The sequence below is a fragment of the Quercus lobata genome, chromosome 10 (genome assembly GCF_001633185.2).
Source record: "Quercus lobata isolate SW786 chromosome 10, ValleyOak3.0 Primary Assembly, whole genome shotgun sequence".
Lineage (NCBI taxonomy): Eukaryota > Viridiplantae > Streptophyta > Magnoliopsida > Fagales > Fagaceae > Quercus > Quercus lobata.
This window is the reverse complement of record NC_044913.1, coordinates 416,207-433,743: the sequence shown is the minus strand read 5'-3', so window position 1 is coordinate 433,743 and position 17,537 is coordinate 416,207. Positions and strand designations below refer to the sequence as shown.

Genomic DNA, 17,537 nt, shown 5'->3' with positions numbered 1-17,537 from the left:
TCACAATGCTAAGAGATAGTTGCTAAGATATGGTTCATTAGAGAAGTTCACAATAGATCGAGAGATAGATGGCTTCCTCCATCAAATGCAGTCAAGCTTAATGTTGATGCTGCGGTAACAAATACCTCCACTACTTTGGTCATAGTAGCTCGAGATGCTTTTGGTGAGGTACTTATGACTTGGACAAAACAGAATGCCTTGTGTGATCCTCTTCAAGCCGAAGCTGCAGCCTTCCTGTGGCACTGGGCATAACAGATAGCACAAGCTAAAGAAGTTCAGAAGATTATTGTGAAAAGCCTGAAAGGAGATTCTAAAATATGTGTTGTTGCTTTAAATTCAAGTTTATCTTCTATTGAGTGGTCTATTTCCACTCTTTTGAATAATGTGTTTGAGCTTAGCAAAAGTTTTGTCCAGTGTTTTTTTAGCTAGGTTAGGAGAGACGTTAATTATGTTGCTATGCTCTTGCTAAATTTGCTACTACCAAAGGATTTTTGGATTTTGTAAAAAGCATTCTCTTCCTCTTGCTGTTATTGAGTAATTGAGGAAAGATGCTGCTTTTCTTATTGTCTTATTGTTTAATGAAAGTAGTGGATTAAAAAAAAAGGTAATGCACCTCATTCACCATCCAATCATCCACAGTGCTTACAGCTAACTAGTATTTCACTAAACAGATGGTCCAATCATATTCTGCAAGGCATGATATGTCAAGACAACAAAGCATTAAATTTTCAAAAGATTTGGAAAATGAAGAACAATTATGAAATATTAATATTTTTTTTATGGTGCAATATCCTACACCAAATATATTTTTAAGCATTCAGAAAAGAACTATTTATAGATAGTTCAGCCTCCTCCTCTAAAAATGTAAACGCCATACTTCAGGCATTATCCAATTTTCAGCCCCATTCTCACAACTCCTAAAGTGTTCACAAAAAGCCTACCAAAACCACTTCTCAAAATACTCCTAATAAAATGAGTCTATCTGATGATCCAACAGATAAGATTCATCATTCAAAGTCATCATCATCAGCTCGCACATGGAGAGGACTCGATGGTGAACCATTTCCTTCATCCACCACTTTCCGTGATTTCCTGCCCCTGGTCTTTACACCAGCATCATTATTTTCATCCACAGCAGTCTCAGCTTTCCTGGCTCTGGTCTTTACACCAACACCACTATTTTCGTCCACCACATTCTCAGCTTTCCTGCCTCTGGTCTTTACACCAACGCCATTATTTTCATCCAAAGCATTCTCAGCTTTCCTGCTCCTGGTCTTTGCACCAACACCCTGTTTTGGTGAGCAATTCTTAGCATCAGCTTTCTCTGAAGAGAGTTCGTTTTCCAACCCGTCCTTGTTCTCTATTGAGCATTCCCCATCAACATGATGTTTCGGTGAGCAACTCTTAGCATCGGCTTTCTCCGAAGAGAGTTCGTTTTCCAACCCGTCCTTGTTTTCTATTGAGCATTCCCCATCAACAACATTCTCTTGCTTTCGGCTTCTATTGGGTTTGCTTTTCTCTGGATGACTCTGCACGCTATCATCCACTCCTGTATTGTCTGGAATTTCTGTGTTAGTGTCACTGCTTGTAGATGAATGATCAGCACTTTCCTCAGAGCCGTCTGTTTCTTTAATAGACTCCTCAATATTGTTCCCATTCTCCTCTTCAGTCTTGGATTTCAGAGATTCTATCACATCCATTAACTCTCTATTTACCTGTCACGCTCAATTCCACAAAATAATGTAAATATACATCTCCATTTGCATAAGCCATAAATAATGATTCATACATGGGAAATTAGGAAGTCACTATTGCCTCATTTGGCTGCTTAGAAGACAAAACAAGGTCATGCACTTTCCAACAGTAATTCAACCCATAATGTTCTTTTAGTAGTACACATGTACTCTCCCTTCTCCCATTTTCTCAAAAATTCATACCCTCTTTTATTTGGAAAAACAACAAAAAATCAATGCCCCCTCTTTCATTAGAATTTGGATTTTTTACAGGACCTACAATATAGGACTGAGGGAGTACAAAATAAAGCACAAACAAAATTCACTTTGCATAAATCAAGAGAAAATATGCAAGTACATGACACACCTGAGGGTTTTCAAGAAAATCAGAGATGTCTGTTGGGCAAGATGGACAGCACATGACATTTTTTTGGGACCGGAGCGATCGTCCATTTCTACTTCTCTCCCTCACAAAAGTTTTGCCAGCAAATGCACCTTCTAAACACGACTTGCAAAAATTATGAGCACAAGGTGTTGTTATTGGGAAAGTCATCACCTGCCGACAGATAAGGCAACTGAACTCTGCATGTGAAAATATATAGGTGAATATCTCAGATAATTTATCATGCAAACAACCAACTAAATATACATTGGACCTTTCAAAACAACTCCATGTCCATAAAGAACCAAAGTGACTCTTTTCTAGATTCATTTTTCAATGTTTGATCAACCCTACCCACATTTGTAACCGGAGATAGCCAAATTGAAGGTCAAAACTAAAGAGCTAATGACAAATGACTCAAGGATGGAGAGAGAACAGACCTTTCAGGAGCTTCTCCCTCACATTCACATTCTTAGCTTGCCGTATTACCTTCCTTGTCCTCCTTATGTCGTCAGAACTTCCAGTTCGTACTGGTTTTTTGCTGGGGGGTGGAGGTTTCTTCCACTTCCAGCAACCTGCTTCCTCCTACCAAAAAATACCCAACAAAATATATGTAATTCCAGAAATGCAGAGGCTAGAGCTTAGTAGCTTTACTAGCTTACAACAAGAAAATTCACTTTTTAAGTGAATCCAATAACAAATGAACTGCAATTCCAGAATTGTTTATCAAAATTCAGTTCTTGAACATCAGCAAGGATACCATCTATATTCATGTTAAGATTGGTTCATTACAATGTAGCTTTGTAATGAGAAGGACAAAATCTCCCAGTCAGAAATGGAAGAAACCAAGAGGTATTAAGTTTGAAACAAGATTGATTCATTTAACCACTCACATCAAAATCCCATGCTGGATTTTCCTTCCTCTCCACTATATCGTTTGCCTTCTTCAGCTCAGAAATGACAGGTAAAGGTCTAGGACGATCACCATGTTCATCACTGCAGTTCAAGTTAAGAAATTTAATACAGTTCAGATGAGGTTTACCAACAAAATAATTGGCAGAACACAAACCTTGTCCAGGGGGCAGGTTCATTGTCACACCTAACAAAAAGATACCTACAGACCTTGAAACCCTATATCAAAGAAACAAAGTCAGCAGATCTGTTGTGCAAAATTAAACCAGATGGGCAATTCAAATATATAGGATAGCACATATTACCTGAATACCCACTTTTCGCCAACATTTTTCAATCCTATAGACTCCATCATAACGGACCCCTTTCTCTGGGGCATATGAAGAGCGCTTTTCTTTGTGGGACCTGCTCATCATAAGGGCAAAGAAAAGAAAACATTATGATAATGTCCCAATTTGACCTACTTATGGTAAGTTCACTGGATGATTTAATTCCCAAGAACTAGAAATTTCTACCCATGGGAAAAGTATTCATCCTTTTAGGCAATCACTTATCCTTTAAAGCCGGTCTCAGAATTTATTCTTCATCTAACAAGCACTGTTGCTTCATTGTAAGCTATTAGTTGTCTATTTCTATACATGGCAGCAGGAATGAGAATTAATTCTTATCCAAGAAAAAGAACGAGAATTATTCCCTCAGCCAACAGTTATGGAAACTTGCATATAAAATGGTCTCAAATGGACAATGTTCATACACACCTTTAAAATATTATTTCAATTACAAAATCAATGCCTACACAAAGAATTACATTAACACTTCCAGCATAAAAAAAGGAGTTTAACTAGGCAAAGCATTTATGTTTGAGATTATGAATTTTTTAAATAATGAAACAATAAAGGATTTAAAATACGTTAGAGAGAGATAGAGTCATTAACACTTACCTGACAACTCGAACAGGATACCCTTTTAAGCAACTAACTTGAAGTGACTTATTCATTTTCTCGAACGTCTGATCAAAAGACTGATCCTTGTTTGTCCGTTTATTCCCGCTAAGATCTCTGCCTCCACTGCCATCCACATATATAAAATTTAACAGATGCTTAATAAGTGATGAGGCCAGGGATGGGGAGATAAATTGATCACATTTATTGATAAAATAAGCTTGATATGCGGGATGCAGAATAAACATGAAAAAATATGACCAAAGATTTTACACTTCATTGGATAGGACAATGAAAGTGAAAAGAAAAAATTATAAACAATACAGCAATGGTTCCAGCCTAATATTATCCACCAAGGAACATCCTTGTGCACATATAGGACATACTCAAAGAGGGACATCTTATAAGCATACCCAAAGTGAAAGACTTGCAATAGAGAAACAAAATTTTGAAACTTGCAAGTCCTACAGTAGTAAGCTTTGAAATTAAATTGATGGCTACATGGCCTCACATTATAAATCTCCATTTATAGACCTCTTTGAATGCAAAGGCTACTGAGATGTTCCAAGCATCAAATCTTACAGTAACAACCAATTGGAAATAAACCATCAATAGGATTTGCAGTAACAAATTCAATTTTAAGCCTTTAAATAATGATTAAACTTCATGAGCAAGATAGTAGACTCTTATGACTTCTGCAAAAGCAACTAGAATCAGTTGACAGAACAGCAATCTAAAAACAAACCTTCCTGTGTAGAGGAACCACTCTCCATGGTCTTCATCATCTAGGTAGCCTCCAGAAAGAGCCACAGACTGGGCACCATGGTTTGATTGCCCAGCAATGCCAGCAACATGTGGAAGATGTGCACCCCATTGCCTGCATTCCAATCTATCTTCCCAGCATTCCCCAACAAGCACACCCTGATTTCTTTCAGGGTCATTTTCAGCTGGGATAGGACCAAAATGATCAGGGGCAACAGTAACAAATATCTTTCCACTGGCAGCATTGGACTTCCCCTTCCTCTGTGCACGCTCAGTCATATATGCCTTGTCAGGCCTATTCTGATTGTGTACAAAATGATAGACCTTTGAAGGCCCTCCAGCACCAATTGACTTGGACACCTTTGCCATACGAATGGCTGCCACAAGGGTAGAATTGATGCGGGGCTGACTTGCCATTTTGGGAGGAATGGAGCAACGGCACTTTGCACAAGTACGCTTCCCTTGCCCGACCCATTTCTGAAAGCACTTTAGGCAGAAATTGTGCCCACATGGTGTCTGGTAAAAACACAAACAGAACCAAAATCACAAGATAATTCTTAGCTGAATTGTCACATACACAATGAAGGCAAGTGGTACATTGAAATCCAATTTCCATGTCAATGAAACATATTCATCCCAGATAGCCAATTTAGGCAATTTAGTTTGCAAATAAATAGGCCCACCAGAACATGATTTTCCCATCAACTGGAGGCGAATGAGGATGACAAAGCAGACACTTTGAAAATCATAATTAAGATGCTGCCAACGTAAATGAGATATGTAGTTTATATAAAATTCACTGACAAAGACGAGCACCCAAAATAGGATGGAAAGAGTAAGACAAAATGGTTAGAATGTGCCAAACAAGTACACACACATAAGATAAATTAAAACGAAAAGAAAGTGGGTTTGAAAAGGAAACCCGACAACTAAGAGCAAAATGGGTAGAACGCCATCAAAAGAGGTCAAAAAGCTATTTACGGGTCCACCTGACGTACACAGAGAAAAGTTCTCAAAAACAGTATCAAAATGCACAAATCTCAGACCCAAAACCCATCCAAACATCCATGGAAATTTCGTTAAAACTAGTACATATACACATATGACGCAGAGGACAATAACCAAATAGGAGTCCAGCAAAAAACAGCCATCGATCAGAACCAATAATATTACCAAAAATAGCTCACACAGATTCATATTCACTACAAATATACTACAAATCACTCTATCTATAATGTTCTATCTCAAAAAATAAAAATAAAAAGCATTTGACGGAGAAAAATACGCAGTTCAAAAAAGAAATCGAACCCTAAATCCAAAACAGCAAAGAGATATAGGAGAAATGTGAGAGCGCTGAGCTCATCGAAGAACAAGAAAATTAGAAATGAACACAATTTATTTCGAAAAAAAAAAGTGAAATGCAGAGGAGGCAGAAAAATAATGAGAGCGTGAATGAACGAACCGTAACAGGGCGCTCCGGTAGCTGCATACAGAAGGAACAGTTCAAGCTCCCATCGAGAACATCCATCACATCTTTCTCTCCTTCTTCCTTCGCGTCTTCGTCTTCGTCTTCTTCATCCTTCTCTCCTCTCTTCCTCTTCTGCTTCTTCTTCTTGTCCGCGTCGTCATCGCAGCAAACCTTTCCGCTCACTAGCTCCTGTCGCTTCTTCGCCTTCTCTCGGTCCGTCAGAGACGCATCGGCCTCGATCGCTCGGATCTTCGAGATTAGGTCGTCGGAGGCCCCGCCCGCCGCATTTCCGACCGGCACGGCGGCGGTGGCGGAGCCGACGATGGATGTGCAGTCGGGACACTCCCAGTGGAGAGCGGAGGCGAGCGTCTCCGGGCGGGTCTTGAGGCAGGCGAGATGCCACGGCGTGACGCAGGTTTTGCAGGTGAGTTTGTCTTCGTCCGATGGCTTCTCCTTGCACACCATGCATGCGCCGTCTCCGTCGCACGGCAACTCGCTAACGGGCGCCATGGCTGACACACTTTCACACTTAGAGTGACTGTGTGTGAGAGAGAAAAATGGAGACTTTTTTTATGAATAGGCTTTTTTTTGGTGTTTTGTTGATGATGGTAATGTCAATGTGTCTTAGTCTTTCTATCTCTCTCTCTCTCTCTCTCTCTCTGGGATTTTATACAGCCAGATAGGCAGAGAGAGACGGCGGGGTTTTGAAAATACACAGGTTCGGATTTGAATTTTGGGTAGCTATTGGGTGTAGCGTGGTGTAGATAGAGTCTTTTACGCTTTTCTTGGATATTGGTTTGCTGAGATGGAAGGTCAAGTGAGGAACCAATTCCTTGACTTCTTTCAGAATTTTGGTGCCATCCCACGCTTTTCACTCGTTTGGGACTTTTGAGTCTTTGAGTGCGCCTCAATTTGTCTGATTTACGCTTTTTTTTTTTTTTTTTTTTCTTTATCCAAATGTTTATTTCATCCTAAATTTTGAAAGGGAGTGGTGTTCCTAAAATGACAATTACACCCGATCTTTTCTCTACATTTTACATATTGTCATTTACCAATGTTATTAATTCTATTTCATTCCGATTGCAACCGCTGAAAGATTTTATTTTCGGTCATGTTTACGTGGATATTTCACCTCCGTTTAAATCTCGGTCCATTCTTATCCATTCTACTAAATTCCAAATAATATAGTGATTTTTCGATTGTAATGTGAACCAAGCTTCTTCTTTCTTTTTCTTTTCTTTTTTCCCTTAAATTCATTTTCTTTTTATTTTTCCTTTTTCATTACTTAACTCACCTTTAACGTGTTCATTTTATATTATTTTCATTACAAATTGTCTTTTCATTTACTTTACTCACATGGGACATGTTTTTCTCTTTCTTCATTATTTTTTTCCCCTCTCGTTTACTTTATTCGTATTTGACATGTTATATATGACGATATTAAGAATATGTAATATTATATTTTGAATCAATAAGTGATACGATAGAATACTATGTGGCGAAGAATAAAGTGCATGTGTATGTGTGTTATAAATTTAGCGATGATCCTAAAACGATACACTATACTAGACTAATATTAAAATATTTGATTTTAACAAACAAACCTTGAGAATAATATGACATCAAATAGGGAAGGAAGATTAAAACCCACTTTCTTCTATAGGGAGAGATCACACGTCAAGACCCTTATTGATAATCCAATACTTGAACCAAAATCGGATTAAAAACATCTTTTAATAAACTTTATTGACATTTTAATTAACAGGATAGATATTTGGTAATTTATTATGAACTCATGTTACATAACAACAACATTGATTTTGTTAACACACAAAGATATAGTTAACAGTATACTCATAATGAATATACCGTTCAACAAAGGGCCATTAGTCCTTCCTCTATTTCGTTAAAAAATTGATTGTTAAGGAGTATTAATTGTGACAACAAATATGAATTTACAGGATAAAAACAACAAAAATAAAATCTATGGGACCAAAATGACAATTTTCTTTAACATAAAATGTGTAATTTGTATTTTAATGGTTTTTTAGTATTAAAATTTATATTTAATAGTCAATTGGGAGTTATGGATGGAAGAACTAATGAGGGTAACATATATGAATTGATGGGACCAAGCTAACAAAAACAAAACCTACAATACTAAAATGACAATTGACCAAAATTAAATGGTGTAATTTGTATTTTTGCCCTATTTTTGTAAAATATTATTTTCTTTGGTCTTATCATTAGGTGTTTCTCAAATTGAATAATAAATTTATTATTGAAAACGCTATATATTACAATATATGTTAGGAAGCGATGTCTCAACCTTTAGCTGGACTATTTTACTTACGACCTATAAGATACCTCGAACATGCTATGAACATAGTCTAGTAGATAGAATTTAGGACTTTTGGATTTATGGTATGATCTTCAAGGCTATTAAGTCAATTATAGTATACAAATTGTAGCAGCTAAAATCTGAGAGAATCTATAAAGATTACGAAAACATATAATAAGGGTTGGCCAAGATATTATTGGTTGTTTGATACAACTTTTTACAAAATCATGAATTTTATTTTTACTTTAAAGAAAACTATAGCACTGAAATATTATAAAAAATATTAATAACTATCATATTTAAATATATACTAAATAAAAAATAAATTGAATTTTTTTATAAAGAATATGATTTTTTTGAAAATACTAAACATAATTTAGTAAAAAATGTTAGCACTAGGTCGGTTTATTATATATAATAAACAAGGAATTCTAACTAGCTTTTTTTTTTTTTATGTAAGAAAAATTAAACTTGTGTAGCAATACAAGAAGGATTTAACAAGAGCCAAAGTCTTTTATTCTATTTTGTTTGACATGGTAAATAAATTATTAAATAATATAAATAAGAAAGATAATGTGAAAATTTTGAACTTTAAAAAGCTTACATAACAACATTGGAAAAAGTTGATTAGTTAACCGCTCTCCTTTGTTAGCATAACCATGGTTTGAACCCTCTATCCCCATTATTATACCTATTGAATTGAAAGAGAGACAAAGACCCACCAATTTAGATGGATACTTTATTGGAGTCCAAATCTTCGGTCCCACACTTTCTATTCCACTATATACTTCACAAATAAAAATATGCCACATATCCATCTAATCTGTTAAATGCTAAATTTATGCTTTCTATTATTTCAATTTCCAAAAATAAATAAATAAATAACCCATCATATTTAGGTAATTGAAATAATAGAAGGCATAAATTTAGCATTTAATAAATTAGATAGACATGTGACATATTTTTATTTGTGGAGTATATAGTGGAGCAGAAAGTGTGGGACAAAAGATTTGGACTCACTTTATTGAGCAACCACGTAAACCAATTTAGATGAAAATTATGTCTATTTGACAACCCAAGCAATGCATGGAACAATTTCTAAATAGTAAATTTTTTTGAGATGTTAAGGGCCTATTTGGCTAGCCAAAAAAAGTTTTGTTTTTTGTTTTCATTTTCAGTGAGACCCCCACCACAAAAAAACTAGTTTGGTTTAAAAACTTGTACTCGACTTTCATTTTTAGTATCCTAAAAGTTGGATTTGAATACAAAAAACCCTTTTAGCATTTTCATTTTCATAGAAAATGAATACAGTGGCAATTCCATAAATATTGTGAAAACACAAGGGACCCCACTTGATTGATGTGAGAGTGTGTAAGTAAAAAAAAAATTAAGAAAAAAAATTGAAAACAATGCCAAACCGTGTATAATGAATTTTATATCCAAATTATGTATTCAAAATAACTTACCAAATACCCTCACATGTAAAAATGAGTCATTTTTTCTATATTCAATTTTAGAATTTAAATACAGATAAGAGAAAATAAAAAGTGAATACATTATTTTTTAGAACCAAATAGGGAACTTTCATTTTATATTAGTGATTTAGCACCAGTCCCCAGCCTATGTAATATATGTAAAAACTGTCAATAAACATTTGAATATAATAGTGCATGTTTAAATAATTAGTTTAAATAACAAAAATTCAAATTAAATATTTAATTATAATTGCTTAATTATCACAGTATGTTTAGTGTTAAATTGCGTTTTTCAAAAAGACTATGTTTTAATGTGTTTTCAAAAGCTTATGCGATTACAAAAGGCAAAATGCAGGTACATTTCTTTTTTTTTTTTTTGAGGGAGCAGGTACATTTCTTAAGTATTGTTCATTGCATTATCCAATTAATTCAAACCCATGGTTATTGTTAAAATAAAATAAAGAAAATAAAAGATTTAGAGATAACAAAAGTAAGGATTTATAGTTTGGCTAGATGGCCTACATTTACAATGAAAAGCCCCTAGTAACTACAATTTGACTTCTATGACACGATATGAGGAAATATAGACACACAACAATTGACCTATAGATGTTATTGATTACGTATGTTAAGAGGCCATGATTAGGGTATGTATGTATTAAAACAATCATGACAATGACACATACATTAACTTATATAAATCATGTCTATCCATATAATAGTTGTATTGAACAATGCAATGCAAATATAATATATATTTCTCAACTGATGATTAAAGTTAACTATGTGAATAATTAGTCAATACATCCATACAATTGTCATATTGTATCAACTCAGAATGTAAATAGATAATAGCAGAAGCTCAGCTACTTTTTAAAATGGGGTTGGTTTGTTTTTTGTGTATAATAATCTCTTCTGTCGAGCATGGATCGTGCGTCTCCACAGCTTATCCACTATACATGTCCCGCTTTTCAAATATGGAAAATGCGTTAGTTAGAGCATCCACATCCGGATCTTATATTTCATCTTATTTTACCATCCCAAAAAACTACTTTATCAATTATACTATACCATTTTACAATACACCCAACATCCCACAACTCTATTATTTTACCATCTTATTAAAATATTGTTCTTTTAATCTTTTTTTATTATTACTTTTCCAACCGTCATTTCTTTTTTCAAAATCAATTATTCCCAACTTTTTCAAATGCTTGCATTTCCAATAGTCATCCTGCCAGCAAGAGAGAGAGGAGTTGAACGGACTGTGCACTATTAAAATAATTGTTTTTTGGATGGCATAGTGCTACAGTGCGATCTCATTTGTGAGATCGCACTGTAGCAATATGCCAAAAAAATTTGGCTAATCCCAGGTATAGCTATCCAATTGCTGGAGTCATTTGGGTCAAATGCCAAATATATTTTACAATTTGGCATTTAAGAAGCCCACTGTTGATGCTCTTACCATTCATGGACGACATGTGTTTCCTTTTTAGTGCTTGGGCTTCTGCGCAGATTATGGGATTCTCTGGGCCTGGACTGTTTTATTATTTATACTTTTGCCCAGGATATATCATATCTATATTTGAAACGGGGGCCCACTCCCCACTGCAGGTTTTAAAATTCAACCCACTTTTGCTATTTGAGTGCCAACTAGGGCCTCTTCTTTCTTTGAGAAACGTGTATTAATAAAAAAACCCAAAGTTTTGGAGTGGAAAAACAGGTCAGTCAATTTCGTCGGGATGCATTTTATACTACGCATATTCTATAATCTATGCAAGAATTTATGCTCCGTTTGGATTGAAGAGGAGGGAAGAAAAATAGAATAGAGTAAAATTGGTCTAAAATTAGTTTATTTTCAATCAATTTTACTTTATTTCCTTCCTCTCTACCTCCCTCCCCTCAATCCAAACAGGCCTTAACATTCTACCAATGCAAATATAACAATTTATTTCGAAAAAGACTTGCAACTTTGCGAAGCAAAAGGGTAGTTGTTGTTGTCCTAGCCAAAACAAGATACAAGAAACACACATTTCTTGTGGCCCCAAAAAGGCCAGTTGAGAAAATGCATATGGACTTCAATCACAGTGGGATCATGCTCTTAAAAGTTACAGTAAAAAGGAAATTGTTGTCAATGCATATCGCCTAAAGGCATGGTTTGAATGCAACTCTTTACACTCTTCTCTTTTTCCTGGTTACTACTGTCTCTACAGTTGATTCTGCTTTGCTTTATCAATAGTTTTTTTTTTTTTTGTTAACCAAATCCATATCAGAGGTAGTTTCCAACAAATATTAAAATTGCATGTCAGAAACAAATTTGTCAGCACAATTGCTAAATCAAATCCCTCTCATACCATAGTGAACTGGCTTACAATAACTCCAACTGCAAGGTATGGGAAATTACATTCTTTATTGTTTTTGGGTAAATCTCTTTGTTTATGTTTATTCCTAAGAGATGCTCCTTGACTGTAGACACAAGCTTTGAAGAGAGATTGGTAAAAGGATAAACAACAATTATTCGGTCAGAATTTAGAGAGAATCAGAGAATGTAAAAATAAATGCTCTCTATGCACCTACAGATGTACCAAGTTGTCACTGAGTTTTCTAGTCATGCATCCATTGCAGTAAACAATTTAGCATAGAAAGGTAAATAAAAAAAAGAGGTCTATTGGCGCATGGACAAGGATACTCATCAATAACGAAATCACCAGCAAACTTAAACCTATAAGGCTGATCTCAGTGAGTGATGTATCTGCGTGAAACTTGCTGAGCCACCGAAGGTGACGTGCCCAAAGGTATCCAATGATCTGGGTGTGGCGTGTGTGGACTCTGTCCTCTTGAAAGACTCCTAGTGATTGGCTTGTGACTGATTAAGGGCATCACCTTGCGCTTCTTACTGGGCTCAGTGAACTGAAGCTCTTTTGGTCCCATGGGACTCTCAGGTGCTTGATTCTTTCTCTTCCTTTCCAACAGTTCCCACAGTAGCTTCTCATCTCTAGCTTGATCTTCTACCTTACCTAAGAGCTTTACAAAGGAAAAACAGAAAGAAGAAAAATACAACTTTGTTTCAACTGGTAATCATTACAATTTACAATTAATCTGCATTTTTTTAATGAAAAGCAAAATTTTATTCAAACCAGATAGGAAACCTCAAAACTAGTAGACTAACAGTTAGTTAGATTTGAGATTTCCCACTCAAACTTCCTAGCTTGCCACTGTTGGGTGCGCTGCACCATGTTCCAGCCCACACTTTGTCTTAGCTCATTAAATGAGCTTGTTGGACAAGTGCTGAGAAGTCAGCAAAGTGAAATGGGTTTGCTGGAGTAGCTTGTCCAAAAGAGAAGAAATTGGGTTCATCTTTTCCTCTATAATTATGTACAAAAGTCCACCAACATTTATGAAGGGATGTACAAAAGTCAAGCCACATAAATGAATATGTGATGTTAAACTTGTGAGACACGTTGGAAGGAAGAAAGAAAAGAAAAAAGCAAAATGCAAGAGTCATTCGGCTAAGGAAGAGCTGAAGAAAAGAAATTGGTTGAAACAAAGTTAAGATAAGTTGGCTTGCATTTATTGTGACTTGATATGAAGAGTGTGAAAGGGAGAAAAGAAGGAAAATATGAAGAAATAAAAGGAGAGGCCATTCGGCCATTTGAAGAGGTGAAGAAAAGTAGTGAAGTCCCAGAGTGTGAGGACTGGTGCAGTCTTGAAGAATTGTGTGAGTGAGAGCAAGCAAAAGAGAAGAGAAAAATAGAGAGGGTAAGAGAAAATACACAGTGAGGAAGAGAGTAGTGAGTAAAAAGAAAAAGAGAGTTTTTCTTTATTCAAGTTGTATCTCTAAGTGTTGTAATCTCTATTTAATAAAGTAAAATTATTCAGAGTTAGTCCCGTGGTTTTTTCCTTCAAGGAGAAAGGGTTCCCACGTAAATCTTTGTGTTACTTCCGTTGTACTAGCTGAAATTTATTCACAGTTATATAGAATTTTTCCCAACAGCCACAACTAAGCACATCTGAAACTTACCTCTCCTAAACCACCAATAGCATATCACAACTAATTCACAGCAATCTTTCCAATGAACTAGTGTCTGCAGAAGACAACTTCTACGGTTCTACCTCTACTACTAATAGACCAAAAAACCAAGAAATTGTAAAGACAAGCAATCATGCTAGAATAAAAAAGGAATTTGTCCATAAGCAGCACTAGGCACGATTCAGAATGGAAATTTTCATCCTTTTTTTCGCTGCCACCCATAATGGATTTCAGCATCTCCTCTTCACTTATAACTCTTCCCATTATGACTTTCTTTCGTTCATATCCCTCCAAATATAGTAAATGGTTGCTTCCCAAGCCAATTTACACATTGTATGGTTTGACCCAGCACCATTTAGATTGTTGATAGCCCAATTTAATTAAGTTTCCCGACTACCAATTTGCCAAACAAATAAACATTTCATCAGCAACTGATTCTGGTGTTTGAGTGATAGAACACTCAAAATAAACACAATCCCTTGTCCATAATCTGCATCTACAAAACACACATATTGGATGCCCTTTATATCACAACTTACCATGCTGTAGCTTCTCCAGTGACCAATCAGTATTCGATAGTTGATAGCAACTAAGTGATGAATTTAATCTAACACCCCCTTTTATGTGCTCCTACTGTGATACCATGATAAATTACTGATTATCTCAAAAGCTTAAACTGTTATGAAATAGTAAATTGAATCATTTAATCTAACATGCGGTAAAAAAAATCACATGGACATGCAATCAATTCAGTGTCATGGACAAATTAGGGCCATAAAGCTATTAATACTCTGATAATCATTAATTAGATCACCTTATGTGCAGCAACAGGTTGAATAGATCCATTTTTGTGTTGTGATTGAGCTTGTGCGAGCGAGAGCAAGACAAGGCACTCCTTCATTTTGTTGACTCTTTGTTGAGATTCTGTTAGCCTATTCAAAGCCTCAATTTTGGTCTCTTCCGCTGCTCTCTGTTTGTTCTTGGCCTCCTCCAACTGAACCCTTCCATCATATATGACTCTTTCCATTTCCTTCACCAGTGCCAACAACCGAACACACGTCCCGTTCTTCATATCATCCCTAAGCCCCTTCACATACTCCACCATTGGATCACACATTTGCTCAGCCAGGTCGTCCATAAGGTCCTCCACGCCACTCTCCACCGAGCCAAACACCGCGTCGACATTCTTGAAGGCGAGTAAGAGGAGCTGGAGGGCGATTTCAATGGTGTCGTCAGCGTGGTGGAGCGGAGAGGAGCGGAAGGTGTTTGATAAATTGGCAATGGCTCGCTGGAAGAAGCTACGGAGGGAGGCGCGGTGGTCGGCGATGGTCTCCGCGAGGTTGTTGCGGCGAGAATTGACCTTGGATTCAATTTGCTTAAGGAGATGGAGGAGCTGGACGAATTGCGTTTGTTGCTTCTCCAAGAGTTGCTTGCCGGTAGCCATGGCGGCTTTAGCAGCGACGGGGATTTCTTCGTGGTTATTATCACGAGTTGGAACTGGATGATTCGAATTCTGATCAAAGGAATTAAGCAAAGCAGAAATTCAATCTATGGATCCAATCAAGTAAAAGAAAAAGCTAAGTACCTGATGATGGAAGTGGTTGTTGAGGATGATGGTGGTGAAACGGCCTTCATTGGCCATCTCCATGGTTTTGAGACCAACGAGATTCATCAAAGGAATGGCTAAAGAGGCGAAGACGTCTTCAGCTTCAAGCAAACCGATACTGATCTGAGACTTGAGCTCCGTGAATGCGCGCTTCATTTGTTCATGCCGAGCAACCATACTCCTCATCTTCAATTTTAGCGATTCACGCTCACGCATCGATCTCGTTCTCATTCTCTCTTCTCCTTCTCCTTCTCCGGCCGCTACCGCTCCTTTTTCACTTTTCAATTTGAATTTCAACTCATTTCCAACAAACCGACTATATGTATCTCACTCACTCACTCACTCTGGAGTGTTTACTCAGCGGCCCTTTTTAACAGTGGGCTTTTTTGTGCTTAACTGGGCCTAGACCTTGGGTCGATAGAATCCAAAACAATTCACCACCAGACAAAAGGCCCAAATTTATATCTTGATTGAGATCCAGCAAGTCATGCCTCTAATTCCCCTAACAAAAATTTTCAATTCTTTTAACTTTTAATCTCAACCTTTTGGTACCATTTAAAAAATTAGTACTTTTCACATTTGATACACTTGGACTCTAATGAGTTTGATGATGTTCAACATTTGGACAATGATACTAACACTTTTTTTTTTTTACATCCACTTTCATATGTTAATGTTTTCGTGTCAATTATGAATGTTTGATGTAAAATAATAGATGTAACAAACGTGAGATGATATTTTCTTTTAAAATATATATCACACATTTGGACTTTGAAAGACCTACAAGACCAAATATGAGAAAGGTCGAGGTAGATATTGGTGTGGTCCAGCCAAAACTTCTCCAATCCTAGCCAAGTCCACACTATCATAAAAAGATATTTTATATTAGTAACAAGTGTTTCTAGGGTGTTTTCCATACCTCTTGAAGGTTGCCATTTCCTATCGAGTATTTTGCATGTGTCTTAAGATGTGTTTCTTTCACCTGGGGGTCATCTATCCTTCAAATTTCTTTGTTGTAATAATGTTGATCGTCGTTTCTAGCCTTTAAACAATAATATAAGACGAGTTTACTCCATGACCCATCAGTGTTGAACTCAATTCCTTTTACTACAAGAATTTTGGTCTTTTGCGACCAATGTTTTAGCCACAACTAAAAAGTTGTCATTATTAGGCACACATTATTGATGATAATATATGGTCATCACTAATAAGTGTAAAGTAGCAATGACACTAAGGTAGTTGCTAATAAGTCGTTGCTAACACCATGAAGGGAATTTTATTTACTTTTGGAAAATGGAGGAAAACTTTTAACAACGACAATAAATTTTGTAGCAACATTATTTACGTCGCTAAAATAAGGTTTATTTTAATGACATCTATCATCGCTAATAATCATCTTTAATGATGACCTTGTGTTTCATCGTAGATATGTGGCCAAAAATATATAGTAAATATATTATATATATGCTTTATTTATTAGCGATGACACATTGGTCGTCGCTATTAGAAAGCTATTAGTGACGATATAATTTGTCGTCTCTGATAGTCACATTTTAACAATGACACAATATATCGTTGTAAATATATCTACCAAAATATAATGGAGGGAAAAAATTTTACTCCCAAAAGGTGGTGGGAATCATTGTAGGGAAGCAGATTACATATTAGCAACGAATTAGGTCGTCTCTATAGGGATCTTTTAATAAAGACAAAGATTGTTGTCACTAATATGTGGCCAAAATAATTTTGATATAATATGATTTTTTTTTATCAAATCCTCCAAATGCCCCTTAAAATATTTAAAATGACATAAATTCCTTTTAAAATATTTGAAATGATTAAAATACCATTAACCTCGTCAAAATAACCAAAATACCCCCAAACTTA

General features: G+C 36.0%; 2 protein-coding genes across 2 annotated transcripts; both read right to left on the bottom strand.

The window, feature by feature from the left end:
- Nucleotides 1-755: 755 nt before the first annotated feature.
- LOC115963743 (E3 ubiquitin-protein ligase ORTHRUS 2-like) lies at nt 756-6,885 on the bottom strand. Its single transcript, XM_031082880.1, has 9 exons — nt 6,193-6,885; nt 4,714-5,246; nt 3,969-4,094; nt 3,333-3,432; nt 3,185-3,246; nt 3,009-3,111; nt 2,556-2,700; nt 2,101-2,315; nt 756-1,715 (listed from the first exon to the last, which is right to left on the bottom strand). The coding sequence occupies exons 1-9, from the start codon at nt 6,706-6,708 to the stop codon at nt 1,008-1,010; spliced, it is 2,508 nt and encodes an 835-aa protein (XP_030938740.1). The 5' UTR covers nt 6,709-6,885; the 3' UTR covers nt 756-1,007.
- Nucleotides 6,886-12,330: 5,445 nt separating this feature from the next.
- Nucleotides 12,331-15,932, bottom strand: LOC115962652. The gene is made up of 3 exons (XM_031081546.1): nt 15,630-15,932; nt 14,859-15,557; nt 12,331-13,038 (listed from the first exon to the last, which is right to left on the bottom strand). The coding sequence occupies exons 1-3, from the start codon at nt 15,879-15,881 to the stop codon at nt 12,751-12,753; spliced, it is 1,239 nt and encodes a 412-aa protein (XP_030937406.1). The 5' UTR covers nt 15,882-15,932; the 3' UTR covers nt 12,331-12,750.
- Between the last annotated feature and the right edge of the window lie 1,605 nt (nt 15,933-17,537).